Here is a 15,407-nt window from a genome sequence, read left to right as displayed (position 1 = left end):
GGCATGTTCAAAAAAATTGCCTAAGTCACATTTTATTTTGACTTTGGCATAATAAATCCACTTAAGTCACACACTTGACATAGGCCATTATCTGAAAGGGGTAAAATGAACATGATCTGATCAACTGAGGATGTAGGCGATTTTACCATAGGTGGCCAGCGTCATGAGGAGATGATTTAGGCAAAAAAACAATTTTGACAAAAAATGACTGAGGCGATTATTTAACAGTGTGACGATATCAAAGTGTTAATAGAAAAGTCTGTTAAATGTAAAACCATTTTGATTTCTCTCATATCAGAAAGTCCAAGCCCCTGGGCAGCTGAACATCCACTACTAGCCTACTGTGAATTTAAGGGGAAACACCACCTAAATTAAGAATTCCAATTTATTATTTCCAGTGGTGGTTCTACACAGGAGCCCACAGGGGCCACTGCCCCTGTGAGGAAGCCCTTGACCCCTGCTGTGCCCATGTGTCAAATTAATAATAAAATTATCAATTTATAATGATGAACAACGGAATAATTCTTATCTATTTTTTTGTTCAAACAATATCTCATTGTTCAAAAAAGGAACCCAGAATGTGTACATTGTATGATAGTTTAATTGTGCAATAAAATCTTGTGTATATTAAAAAACCCCAATTCTGACTGTACTGCACTTTCAAAATAAAAAAGTAATTGTGCACAAAAATGAGAAATGTCATTGTCGTGTAAAAATAATTGTTGTTGTTGGTAAGCCTCATTGTTTCAATCAATGTATTTGTATCTTCCAAATATACTTAAATGAGGTTTTTAAATGAGCTAAAATAAAGGTTTGAATGCTTAAATATCATCTTTGCCATTTTTAATGTGTACCTCTGATTAAACACTGGCCCCTCCATGGCCCCCACAGTAAAACTGGTCTAGAACCACCACTGATTATTTCCAATGTTTAATCGATATTCATAACATGAGCAGCTCTCTCTCTCTCCAAGCCATAAACCAGAGAAGTCAGTCTCAAACTTGAGACGTCATCAGGTATAAACTCTGGAGCAACCCTATAGACAGTAAACAGGAAACTGATTTTGTGGACCTACAGAATGTTTTTTTTAAATACCCAAATTACTTTTATTCTATTGTAGTGTGCTCAGTTGTGAAACAGAAATGTACCCATATAAGGTATAGCACATTTCATACACAATTTCAATTCAAGTGCTTAATATTCAAATCAATAAGTACTTATAACTGTGTTTTGGGTCTGTAATTCTTACTGTGCTGACAGATACAGATCACATCCTGGTCTTGTCCAATATCGATATGGATTATTTTAACAATCCACAACAGGACCCTTTACCTTCTAGGAAATCGGCTCATAGTTTGGTTTTTGTGTTGAGTGACAGCTCACAGGCTGGCCCAGACTTCCAGATACCCCCTGCAGGGCACCACACAGCCCAACCTTCACCAGCTGCAAGTTAAACTTGGTTAAATATTTACAATTTAAAATTCATTAACACAGCAATAGTGCAGATAAAAGATGCAAATAGTATTTACAAAGTTGGGTAAGCCATGGAAAAAAGGAATGTTTTTAACTACTACTTTAATTTGGAATCAAGGCCTGTCTAACTTACAGGTTCATCTCAATAAATTAGAATATCATAGAACGTTTATTTATGTCAGTAAAAAAAAAAGTGAAAACACATTATATAGATCCATTACACAGAATGAAATAAAAAATAATTTAAATATTACAACAGACCAATTTTAAAAAGCATGTTTAATATGGAAAAGTTGGCTTCTGAAAAGTATGTCCATCTATATGCACTTAATACTTGGTTGGGGCTATTTGACTTGAACTACTGCAAATGGACTTTTCCATGATATTCTAAAGTATTGGTATGCGCCTGTATTTTGGGAGGTTATTCCAGGTTTGTGCTGCATGAAAACAAAATGCTGCTTAACCATGTTTTTGTTTTGAACCCTTGGGACAGTCAGTCGTCTAGCCACTGATGTCCTGAGGGTTCTAGGCAGTTCATAGTCACCAGCATGTCAGAGATTTACTTTGGAGCTGAGCTACAGAGAAAGACTTGTAAATAATTTGCAAGATTTTAAGAATCAGAAGAGTGACAGGCAGCCAGTGCAAGGATTTTAATACTGGAGAAATGTGTTCATACTTCTTGGTTTTTGTCAGGACCCGAGAAGCTGACATCACAACTTTGAATAGGATATAAAAAGATTTAGAAAAAAAGGGAACCAACAATTACTGCAGTTCATTTAATTTCTTGTCAGTTCCTGCACTGTGGTGCAGAAGGTATATAAAAACTTTTCTTTTACAGTATTGAGGCCTTAAAACAGTTAACAGAATTTAAGTCGGTCCTTGTCGTCTTGTCCCTTAACTTTTTAGTTTTCGCGTGTCACATGAGCTTAACTTTACTCCTTAGACACTTTAAAAATATATTGTTATAGATACCCATTTTGTTCATCATTTTCCTCCTATATTGTGATTGTTTTATAATTTTTTGAGGCATTAGAGCAATCTGGAACCAGAATTTCCTTCAGGATTAATAAAGTTCTATCTTATAGCTAACATTTGTCATTTTCACACTGAATTCCTAATTTTCAACATAGCACATCTCTAGTAAACACAAGGTTTAAAGTGGTGCTTTATAGCAAATAGAAGTTGACATAATCCAGTTTGTTCCTTAAATTCTTTAGTCAAGGACAACTCTACCTAAACTGATCGTGTGTGATGCAACACCCAGAAAATACTTTTACACAATCACATAAAGATAAAGTTACATCAAACACTGAACAGAATATCCCATTATGACAATACTGTAATTTTTATTCACTTTGTGGACAGTTCAAACCCTAATTATGTGCCCGTCTAGTTTCATGACTCCAAAAGCTTTTCATTGCAAACTGAAGTAAAGGAAACCAAAGGCTGCCTGTGGGAAGAAAAGCTTAACCTAACTGTCATTAGTAAACGGGCGAATCGAAAAATTCAATAAGATCCTTCGATCAGTGCAAGAAGAGACTTCTCAGCTGACAAATGTTTTAAACTGCCATAGTCAATCATCTCATACATCTATAGTGAAACTCTTTACAGGAGGTCAAAAGGGAATCTTTGTTCTACAAGATGACATTACTTTTGGCTGCCAACTTGTCATTTAAAGTTCAAGTTCATTTTCTTAGCAACGAAAAGAAACACTGCAGACTGTTTAGTTATACCAACCATTTATTTTGGACAGATTATTTCAACCAAAGTGAGGTCTTACATAAAACTTCTGAAAAACAAAAATAAGCGCAGGAACATAAAAATGTAGGATAAGAGGTTTGTTAACCTCAGATGTAAATATTTTTCCACTAATATTTTCCAATTGGAATGGCCTATCAGCTCATTCAGAGTTCCCGTTCTGGAAACCTCCCTCTGGATGTGAGGAAGGGAGGGAGAAGGGAGCAAGGAAGGAAAGGAGATTTGGGAAGTGAAGGGAGCAGAGTTGTAGATTGTTTCCAAGGTTTACATGGCGAAGAGGATGAGGAACGCCACCATCAGACAGAAGAGACCCATAGCCTCAGACAGAGCGAAACCCAGGATGGCGTAGGAGAAAAGCTGCTGCTTCAGAGAGGGGTTCCTGTGGAGGACAGAAGTGCATGGTCAAATATACAGCTGAGTAAATGTTCATTTCACTTAAAGTACAGGCATCTGCACAACAGCCCTGCAGGTTGGAATCAAAGCTTCTGCTTCTCCTCCACAAACATGTGATTACCACAAACTTATGACAGTGGAACTGCAACATGCACCCTTTTTTTACAACTGTGGCTACATGAGTTCTCGCTCGATTTGGGTCTGCTCCGGTAGAGTTGGGCGGTATGACAATATACAATACATAATTTTAGAGCTGATATCTAGCCATTTCCCATGGTTTTCTTGATAAGGATTTTGATTATTATCAAGAAAACCATGGAAAATGACTAGATAGTTTTGTTGTTATTATATTTGTCCAAACAAATGCACTTTTAGTTGTACCAGGCATTAAAATGACCAAGGAATTGAAGAAAACAATGGTCCAATTCTTTTTTCCATGACTGTATACCATGCAACAATAGAAATGTCGACTTCCATTAGAAATTTGGCAAGAACATTCCCACCAGAGTAGCTATAGTGAATGAGATCTTGTAATGTCACAATCTTGCAAATCCAGCCGCCTTACAAGGCAACTTAAAGATGAATACAGTAAATACAGAGCAGGTGGAGGGATCCTGTTCACCTTAACCTGTAACACTTGAAATTACTGTTCTTAGGAACTATAAAGCTTTTTTGTTGTGCTGTCATGAGTCCCGTTTTAAACTCAAGTGTTCTCTCATGTAAGGCAGTTTTGAATGGAAGTTCAAAATAAAATAAAAAAAGTCAAATGTGGTGAAGTACAGTATGTTTACATTAAACCATTTCATTTACAGAATTATCTTTGTGATGTGGCATTTAGGGATGCAACGATACACTCAACTCACAATTGCATACGATTTCTGATACTGGGTCAATGATATGATTGTCTCACGATTAACATGAGCTTGCAGGCAAATTATGACTGAAAGATTCCTTTACTCATTTGTCAGACAAAAAAAACAAAACGTTTGAGGCAAGGTGTAACTGCAAAAGATATACTTTTATAAATATTAATTTCAATCTGTAACAAATTAAATAGAATCCCTTTTTTCCTGAGGTAGAGTAAAATGTTCCCTGATGCTGCGTCTAACGTTTGATTTGTCTGGGATTGTATATAGCCTGGCTTGCTGGATTTGTTGTTTGTAGTTGGATATTTCCACACTTCGTTTGATGCCGTTTTAACTCTGAAACAAGCACATTTATTTTGAACTGCCTGATGACACTAGCAGTGCAGGTTGTCAAGAAATAATTCAACATAGGGAAGCAAAAATGCTGCCACCTTCGATTTGAAACTGGTCTGCAACTCTTCCGTTTCAAAATCACTTGTGACCTCCATTTTTCATCCAAGTTAAAAATTGTGTGACGATTCAAAATTCTCTTGCAATGCATCATTATATCCCGAATATTGTTACAATGATATATTGACTGACATTCTGCACAGTAATATGCTCAAGTCAAATGCATTTTGAGTAGGTCCAGTTCTTGGGTCCCCTTCAGACCACATCTGAAGGGGTTTGATTTATATGTGCAGGTTTTTTTCCCCACAGAAAAGACAAATTAAGATAGAGCCATGAACAGATTGAAATGTAAACAAAGTACTGCGAAAATTTAGCCACCACCACAAGAAAGAACTGTAATGTTTACACTTTGGTTTTATACAGACTAAAACAAGATTGAATATGTTAATCAGCACACAAGAGAGATTGGAAGTCTGACTTTGGAAACTGGCTCAATCAAAAGGTAACAGCCTTTAAACTAATTGCCTGACAGCCCTGGGTTCATATTTATGAATCAATGAATGTACTAAAATATAGTGAAACTATTATTTTAGATCCAAGCAAGTGTTTACGGGGCACATTCTGTAAATGTTCATTGGTTTAAATAGGTTGTGTTCCTGTGTGATGGCAACCAGAGTGTTTTCAGCTACATTGAGGTGAATGACTGATTATTTGAACATCATGATATGTGGCAAGACTTTGAGGGGCGGCCGCCTTGGTAAGGAAGACATGAAGGAGCCCAGTGATTGAAAATGTAGTGAAGCCCATGCAAACGTAACACGCCTGTTTGATTTCTATACACGGCAGATGCCCCTCTCATTAGTCAGACAAATTGAAAACACTGTAAATGCAGTACAAATACAGCATAAACCGCAATGGTGTAATGCAGTAATATGATCTGTGCTCCAGTATTTTTTGGGCACACTGTTCTTACTAGCATTTACCCTAGGGAGTCTAAGCCAATTTTTCCTGTTTATTTCCACCTGTTTTTTTGTTGTTAAATTCATGCATTTCTTCAACCCTTTGATGCAGACTAAAGTAATATACACCATTTTTTCAAGACTACCAGTGCTACCAGAAGAAGACAAATGAAGCGAAAATTTAATTTCACAGAAATATAGTAAAACCACACAAAAACATAAAAGCAATGGTCTTTTTCAACTGAATGTTATATTTTTAGGTCTTGGGGATCAGGGGGAAAACAAATAAACACTACAGAATTACATATATTTACAAATAGGTTGAGACGTTTTTCTCAAGAATAGCTCAACTGTGCTACACTTCAAAGCAATTCCTTCAAAGTGTACTAGTGTTTTAGTGATATTTTGCAAAGCAAAACTAATTGTTACTTATTTTACTGTAACAAATAAACTTTCTTGCAAAAACAATGAGATCGCATCCATCCTTCTCTGTGTGCTCCCCCTCCCCTCTCTGTGCATCTCCATCCAGGCTGAGCGTCACACAGACAGACGTACGATGTCACATCCTGTTTATTTCTTCTTCTCTTGTCTTGTCTTATTATTTTAAACGCTACGCAAACAGCGCAGTTTTATTATAGTAGAATGGCATCAACAACTTATTCATGGCGCAGGGCGTCTGGGAATCACAGTGCGTCATTTACGCACGGCACTGACGGCGGGGGGGCTCGCTTTGATTGGTCATTCTCCACCAGATGCACTACTGAGACATCCTGTGGCTACCAGTTAGCGGCTAGCACCAAAACAACATGGTTTTATCGCAGAAATATGGATTATAATGCAAAGAAACTGATCAATATGGTTTGGATAAACTCCCTAAAAACACTGTTGTTCCATGTCGGATTATAAAACCTCTGGAAGGAGTACAATGACACCAAATACCTCTTTTGAAAGCTGCAGATCCGACGGAGCGGCCGCTTTTTACAGTAAGTTGATACAATCCTCCATTCCGGAGCTATTCAAATATTTAAAACATTTTTTTTTTTTTTTTCATTTTACCTGGCATAGCCAATGATGAGGCTTCCGAAAACTGTTCCAATTCCAGCTCCTGAGCCGGCCACACCCACTGTGGCAGCACCAGCACCAATGAACTTGGCGGCAGTGTCGATGTCCCTGGAGACGGCGCTGGTCTGGAAGGAGCGAGTCAAGAGCGCAGACTGGCTGACTGGCAACAGAGCCTGCAGAAAGAGGGACAAAATAAATTAAAATACATGCATCAGTCAAGAGCAAACTGGCTTTAATGTCGTTTATGCATTCAACTAATTTGAATGGATTCACTGCAAGTCAGCTATATTGTGCCTTGTACCACATATTGAATGTGAATTCCAATATCACCAGGTTAAAGAACTGACCTGCTGCTCCACTGTGGCTTCAGGTCTGTTAAAAAGGGACACGGAGACTGGCCGGGCAAGGACTCTGGACCCCCCACGCAGCTACAGACAGACAAAACTACATTAGTGCACATTCACAATGCCTCACCCTTAAATAAATTTTCTATTGTAAAGACCATAAGCAAAATACTAAAACGAATAAACATTTCACTTTCACTCCATACTGCAGTTAACTACTAGAAATATATTAAATTAGCTGCAACGTAAGGTATATAATGGGCTAAAACGTATGGGCTAATTCTGCTGGCATGCATCAACATTTTCAGAACTGCAGCCTTTTGTTAGTCTAAGATTTTAACTACTGCAATGTGTGAGCCCTCCATGGGATTGAAAAATACAGGATATAAACTGAGATGTGGGAAGTGCATTAAGATAGTGGTTTTCAAAGACTACATTGAGATCATCAAAGGACCAAATTGAAGCTGGTAATAATTCAATTCAAATGTATAAATACTCAACAACTTTAACATGCAGAATCTTGTCAAAATGATGACCAGCAGGGTAAAATTAACAAACTGCACATCAACTTTGATTAAAAATGAAAATAAAGTGTGGTTAATACAATTATTACCAATTATTTGTTTCATGAAGGCAGTTATAACAGAGTAATGCAGCTACATTTACACAAATTGTGAGTTAATTGTGACCCATGTATCTGTAGAGGTTTTGTTATACAATTTCAACCATGTCATCTACCAAATCATCTCTGCAAAAGCATTGAGCATGACTAGTTGATGGCTTAATTTCAATAACAGCATTTCTGTATCAGTATCCATTTAGCTCACAGCCCTACTAGCACTCTGTTCAACTGGACAGGCAGAACATCAGAGTGACTGATGTAAATGTGGAACTTTGTCCTACACAACACCTCCATGATGGAGGTGCCCTACATGCTGCAGGGTCAGATGACATGCAAATGCCACTAACTGTATAACTGTCATAAAGGGTCAGCATGGTCAAAACATGGCTGTGATTCACATCTAAGGTGTCCTTGAAGACAAATAAAGAAGCCCAAAGTGCCTGGAGTTGTGCTTTGGGTCATGTCAATAAAATTTGGGACATTTTGGATTCCACAGGTTATTTATACTTTTCTTCACTTAGTGTAAATTCACAGGGCAACAACTAAGAACTATACTGAAAAAACTACTAAAAAAGCTATTCAGTCTACAGTGGACATACCACAGCTGGAGAAGTGACAAACTTGGCGCAGGCATACATGGCTGGGAGCTGGAGAGAGAAGAAACAGTTTAAATCTGCAGTCAGTGTTGTCATGCACAGTCACTTCTAGTTGAGCAGATCAGATTCATATTCACTGGTTAAGGGTTGTTTGAGAATCATACCTGTAATCTTTTAGTTATAAACCATGGAGCCTACTGAGCTAAAATAAGACTTCTTGTGAGCTTTCTTATGTGAAGATGTGAGCAATCAATCCCAAGGACACTGGGATTTCTGGTTTACAACTGATTTGAGAGCAATTTAAACATTGTGTAGCACAAATAGTTTGAGGGAATGGGGACTCAAAGGAAGTCTGCAGCTCAGTGCAAGAGTTTGTGTTTTACTGATCTGCAGCTTTGACAGCTTTACCGAAGGGAAAACTTACCCTAGAGTCACAACTCAGGGTCAAAGTACACACACTAATCTAGATACAAGTCTGACATGCAAAATGAGTTTTAGGATAATAGACCCAAGAACAGACGGGAAGCAGTATGCAATGGTCAAGTTTACCTTCAAAATGATCAAGGAGACAACACTGGGCTGCTGCTCCTGGTCAGCTCAGCCAGAAGGCTAATCTAATTGCTTAGTCTACTGCGAGGATCAAGTCTAGATAAACAGCTAAATAGCCACTCACACTGCTGAATGAATGGCTTCAACACTCCCACTTTAAGACGCCATTAGCAGAAACCTCGAGGACATTTCTGCTAGACATGATGTTGTGCAGCATTTAGTGAAAACCCCAATTTAATTCTCGCAAGGCCAAAATGAAGGTTAGCTCGCATGATGGTGTAGTGCCACTCGGTTGGACCTGGGTTTGGTTGACTTTCCTCACCCAAGAGGGGACGCACCGGAGCTGAGCTAAGTTGCTAAGCTAGCCAGTCTGCAGTCTTGAAGGTCAAAAATGAGCCACGGACAGTCACATTGGGCCTGGAAAGCACGCACGGTGCACTCCCTGTCACGATAAACCTTAGCCGTAATGTAGTGCAATGACTATGGGTGATATGACACCACAAGTATCTGTCAGGGATGTTCTTGAAGCGACAGAGTGTTTCCCAGCACGGTAGGCCCAGTGTGTCAGACATTTTGCTTTCAAGCGTCTGTCAGTGCAGCTTGGCCGCTTTGCTTTGCGCCGTGTGACCCTGTTTGCACCAGCAGTACGACAACCACAACGGCTGGCCGGAGCGCAAAGCTCTCATTAGTACTGTTCAATCACCTGTCACACAGGCAAACCGAGAGCACACGTAGTAATCAAATCATGAGTGATTCCTGTGGACCAAGTCATTGAATGGCCGACCTAGCAAGCGAGCTAGCTACCAAGTGTTAGCAATGACAGCTACCTTTACTACAGTTTCCTGACGACTCAGCACGCACGTTTAACCACAAGACGTACTTTAATTTACCACACGGACAAAAGTGAGTACATATGAAGTGTAGTAGCTACAAAATGTAAACATTACCGGTTTGTTACGGCTTTCGGAGGGTCCGGAATTAGCTGCTCTTGCGCACAGCGGCAGTCAATGAATGTAGGATGAAACAGCCTGTCACCTTGTCATTTATAAGCTCAGCGTCTACGTCCTAACCGCCCATTGGTCAGAGAGAATCCTCCTTCATTCGTGATTAGCTCAACAACATGTGACACCCGTCACTCTAGCCTATCGGAGAGAGCTTTGTTGAACTACAATGTTTTTGATTGGCCAGGAAGTCTGTAAGGGCGGGATGAGTGACGCTTTCATTAATTTCATTGGGCAGTGTTGCCGGGAATGAAGAGTTGACCTTTTAAAGCACATCCAGTGTCCTATGAACCTATTGGATGGTCTAGGGGAAGTCCCGCCTTTAGGCAACAATTTGGGGTATCCCATACAGTCTATGGCTGCATGCCAAAGCCGTTATTTCGCATCTATGCGTCCCTCACTTGCGCCGTTCACTTGCGTCTTAGTCCCGCCCACCGGGGATGCATGGAGAGACGCAAGTGAGGGAAGCGAGGAGAGGAGAAACGATTTAAGACAAATGGGACGTCCTTCCCTCCGGAGCGTCACGTGAAGCGACGTCCGTTTCTAATGACGGCGGCAGCGGATCACAGCTGGATCAGCTGTCAGTCGCTTTAACAGCTGGAGACATGCACTGATGATAATAATAATAATAATAATAATAATAATAATAATAATAATAATAATAATAAGTGTTTTCTCTGTTTAACAAATACCTGCACATGAATAACAACCTCCATTGTGTATTTATACTGTGAACTGTGTCCAGCTCAGGGGCACGGGAATGCCTTTATATAATTTATTAATTATTATTTGCTGCTGTATTAGGACAACTATTAGGGCCAAGTATGAAAAAAAAATACCGACCCGGGGGAGGGGGGTAATACTGGTCCATACCTCACTGGGTCCGTCCGGTGCCACACACATACACACACACACACACACACACACACACACACACACACACACACACACACACACACACACACACACACACACTTCAAAAAGATGAATAAAGATTCCATAAACCGGCTCCATGGCAGCGTAAAGACGCATCACATGAGGATGACCGTGAGGAATGAAGGCTGGGAACAATAAACCTGCTGCTGTGAAAAAAGTTTAGACGAACGTTACACTGTAACTGTCAACAAGAAGCAGAGGAGGTCTGAAAGACAGCGCTCCGTGTGAACGCGAGGAGGAGGAGCGTCAGTCGGATCACTCTGATAAAACACCAAAACAGAGCGAGTGATGGAGAAGAAGAGACATCCCGCAGGTAGAAAGGAATGAAATGTGGTGATGTCATAACATCACCTCATGTTATCTGTTTTTAATCATGCCATGGTGGCTGGGCCCTTCTCCCCTGGGTTCCTATTTATTTATTTATTTCATATATTGCCCTATACGCCGTCGTAGTAGACGATCCTGGTGATAAATTAATTATTTAATATACCAGAACATGATTGTGTCCGCTGAACACCGGCCAATATTTTATTAGGTTAGATGATGAAGGTAAAATGTAAATGATGTCACTCAGTAATGATCAGCCTCGCGTGGTACTGATGAAAATGACAAACAATGTAGTGTTTCTTGCTGACAGACAGACTGTCAGACTCTCTACTGTTTTTTTTTTTTTACTTTAATAATATCCATAATAAATCTGTACGGTGGAAAAAACAGATCACGAAAAGGAAAAAAAGGAAAAAGGAAAATAACTTCTAGAGCGATCTTTCTCTTAATTTATTATAAATGTAGAAATATGTTTGTGGTGTTTTTGTTGTTCAGAGTCACAATAAAACAGATTTTAATTACATGGTGAATCATATAAATAAAATATAAAACTTGTGGTGACACACTTTAGTTTAATCTGTGATCTGTCTTCACTCCGGTATCAAACTACAGCGATGTTGATGTATAACATCAGTCCGATCAGCTGCTGCGTCTATTCAACGAGTCAGGGGGCGGGGCCACCGCTAAAAGACTTCCGCATAGGATTCTCTCGTGTATCCTCGCTTGTGCCTCCTCCGATATGCCTCCTCTATCCTCTATCCTCTATCCTCCGATCACAAATAAGGGCTTTGGGACGGTCTTAAAGATGGCGCCCGCGAAAGAACTTCCGGTTCAAGCGAGGATAGAGGATAGAGGAGGCGAACATTAAGGGCTTTGGGATGCACCTTATGGGTTATCCTAAGGGCATAGACATAATAAAGAGTATTTATAACAAAGGCACAAAAATTATATAATATCTTGAAAAATGTCCCCACTGAAATGAACAGTTAAAACTGATTCGAATCCCCCTTATTGAAAACAACATTTAGATTGTTTTATATGTATTTTATTTTTGTCTATTTATTTTTCTATTTATTTAAATTTTATTTCACCTGCTCTGAATTTACAATATTGATGTTATTATTAAGTTTAAGTTTTACTGTTGATTGATGTTCACCTAGCATTCCTTCTACACTTATGCAAGGTATGTACTGTGAAAAGCATGCGAGAAATGTTTTTTTGTTGTTGTAATTTTCAATATAGCATTGAAAAAATAAGAAAATAAAATAAAATAAAGTTGGTGTGGTGGATGTTGTATTCTTAATATGTTGTAATATTTATACGGCTGTTACCTTACCTTACCAGGTCTCTCTTTTTAAAAGATATATTTTTTTATTTTTTTAATCTCAATGGGACTTCCTGGTAAAATAAAGGTGAAAAATAGAAGAAGTCAGAAATGGTTTCGCATTTTCTACAGTATGTGGCCTAACACATTAACAAAACATTTTTTGTTTCTTTAAAATAAATAACTTCTAAATTATCTAAATCCACAGTTTGCTTCACTTGGCAATGTCTTCTAATTATTTCATCATAATGTAATAATTGATAATTGATGGATGACAATCTTCGCTTCCATTTTACTAAGGATCTTATTACTAGAATAAAAAAATGTCTATTTCTTTATATAATATATAAAAGATACATATGTTAACCAGTTAGTATTTCAAGACCTTTTTTATTTTTAAAATTTTTAGAATTGGTGGTTGTTGGCAGTGGATGTTTAGGGGGAGAGAGGTCAACAATAAATGCAACATAGAAGTGGTGGACATGATCTGACAGCTGTGAACCTGAAGATTAATTTGAGATGCAGCTCAGCACTGTGTCAAGTTGTTCTGATCAGAAGTATCATAAACATGACTTAATTAATTTATTAATTAAACAAACAAACCTATTAAGGTATATACAGGTTCATTACATTAATATGTTGCCATTGGTTACACACATTTGGTGCTGAATATTGCAGATTTATTCATATTGAGAATGGATAAAAATGGTCAAAAAAAGGGCCAGAATATTACATCAATATACCAAGTGGAGCAACTACTTTATTTGAGTATTTCCATTTTATGTAACTTTATACTTCTAATTCACTACAGTTTGAGGCAAATATTGTACTTTTTACTGAAACATGATACATTTAAAGTTATGAGACATTTTCTTAATTAAACCACATAAATGATTACACAAATGCATCAATAATTATAATACAGTAATATGTTTAGAATATATAAAACAGTTTGAGTGGGCCCATTCTACATAATGAGTACTTTTACTTTCGATACTTTAAGTACATTTTGATGCTGATACTTCAGTAAGTTTTGAATGCAGGACTTTTACTTGTAGTGGAGTAATTTCACAGTGTGGTTTTAGTACTTTTACTGAAATAAGGGATCTGAATTTTTTAAGTTTAGGATCTGAATACTTTTTCCAACACTGGTCTTTCTTCTGTGAGCACAATACCACTCCTGACTGGTACCATGTCTATCTCTCTGCAATTCTGCCCTCTTGTGGATTAGTTGGCTCAATCGTGGTGAGATGCTGCAGAGAATTTATGTGAGTGTGAATTTATGTCAGTGTTATTGAAAGCATTAAGATCATAAGGTTGGTATATACAGTAACGTGCAAAAGTTTTAGGCAGGTGTGAAAAAATGCTGTAAAATAAGAATGATTTCACAAATACAAATGTTAATAGTTTCTTTTTTTTTTTTATCAATTAACAAAATGCAAATTGAGTGAACAAAAGAAAAATCTTATACAAATCAATATTTGGTGTGACTACACTTTGCCTTCATTCAGGATCAATTTTTCTTGGCATTTTTTCACACCTGCCTAAGACTTTTGCATAGTACTTTATATCCATATTTGATGTGCGTCTGCAACTCAGTGGATGGTCAGTATGAAGGTAAAGGTGTTTTTTGAGGCTGAACAGCTGCATGATCTTTTTAGCACACTTGCCGTCTTTTTTGCATCATATTACGTCAACCTGGAGCACCAGGAGTCATCATCAATCATGCTGGAGATGATTCAGAGGTAAGTATTTTGGACCATATGATTACAAACTAATAAATGACTGACAGTTTGATGGCAGATAAAGTGCCGTATAGCAAACTGGATTTGCAAACTATTGTCTTATTCTATAGTACTTTATGTTTGTGGACAAAAAATGTAGGTGGACAAAACACTCTCCCCCCGCTACTATAGGAATTACCGGCTTACCCATACCATGTGCTGGCTTCACCTCAGCTGGTGAAACTGAAAAACTTCCTGGCTCTATCCAGTGGGCCTATTTGGATTCCTGGTAGCTTTTGGTCGGAATATTGTTTGCTTACAAAGCATGGAATGGGCTGGCTCCATCCTACCTCTCTGACCTTTGACTGCCATATGTTAAAACATTTGCGAATGTAAGAGAATCACCCCGAGATGCTGAAGGCTCTGGACATTGTTAGGCTGTCTTGGTTGACATGACTCTTCAATGCCTCGTGAGGGTTTGGGGACAGTGCCTTTGGAGTCGCAGACTGGGGAGGTGGTTCCCACACTATTCAGGTTGACTATATATTTTTGCGGTATTTTTTTGTGGATTTGCTAAATTATACATTGTTGGAAAGGTTTTTGTAGGAGTCAGAAAATCAATGTTTGCATTTGCCCAGATGTCTATGTGGTGGCCATATTGAGTTTTTGAAAAATGGCTGCCGTAAAACTTTAATTTGTAATATCTCAGCTTCTGCATAAGCTGGAATGTTGCTTTTATTTGCTTAACCACATTTTCAGGGCCAGGGAATCCACTGGTACTAGTTACACTCAAAACTCAAAACAGGAGACCGGAGGGTATCAATCAAATCAAATCAAAATTACTTTATTCATCCCCAACGGGAAATTCAGTTAGTCTGGTAGAATCTCTTGAAGAATGAGACAGCCTGATTGCTGTAGGAGCAAAGAATCTTTTGAATCTCTCCGTCCTGCAACGAAAAGAGAGGAGCCATCCACTGCTGTTTTTTTGGTCCATAAAGGTTTTGTGTAGCGGATGATCCAGGTATTTCAGGATGGCCTCGAACATCTTGACAGTGCATCTCTCCACCACCTCCTCCAGTGTGT

General features: G+C 38.4%; 1 protein-coding gene across 1 annotated transcript; it reads right to left on the bottom strand.

The window, feature by feature from the left end:
- Positions 1–3,195: 3,195 nt before the first annotated feature.
- atp5mc1 (ATP synthase membrane subunit c locus 1) lies at positions 3,196–10,063 on the bottom strand. The gene is made up of 5 exons (XM_059348387.1): positions 9,960–10,063; positions 8,467–8,514; positions 7,249–7,329; positions 6,896–7,074; positions 3,196–3,610 (listed from the first exon to the last, which is right to left on the bottom strand). The coding sequence occupies exons 2-5, from the start codon at positions 8,503–8,505 to the stop codon at positions 3,496–3,498; spliced, it is 414 nt and encodes a 137-aa protein (XP_059204370.1). The 5' UTR covers positions 8,506–8,514; positions 9,960–10,063; the 3' UTR covers positions 3,196–3,495.
- Between the last annotated feature and the right edge of the window lie 5,344 nt (positions 10,064–15,407).

Source organism: Centropristis striata, chromosome 13, assembly GCF_030273125.1.
Source record: "Centropristis striata isolate RG_2023a ecotype Rhode Island chromosome 13, C.striata_1.0, whole genome shotgun sequence".
NCBI classification, from domain to species: Eukaryota; Metazoa; Chordata; class Actinopteri; order Perciformes; family Serranidae; genus Centropristis; species Centropristis striata.
Note: the sequence above shows the minus strand (reverse complement) of the source record. Positions and strands in the feature narration are given on the sequence as shown.

Coding starts and splice junctions, on each gene's coding strand:
- atp5mc1 (XM_059348387.1), bottom strand. CDS start 8,505: ATGTATGCCTGCGCCAAGTTTGTCACTTCTCCAGCTGTG. Junction 7,075..7,248: donor AAGCCACAGTGGAGCAGCAG/GTCAGTTCTTTA, acceptor CTCTTTCTGCAG/GCTCTGTTGCCAGTCAGCCA. Junction 3,611..6,895: donor CTCATCATTGGCTATGCCAG/GTAAAATGAAAA, acceptor TGTCCTCCACAG/GAACCCCTCTCTGAAGCAGC.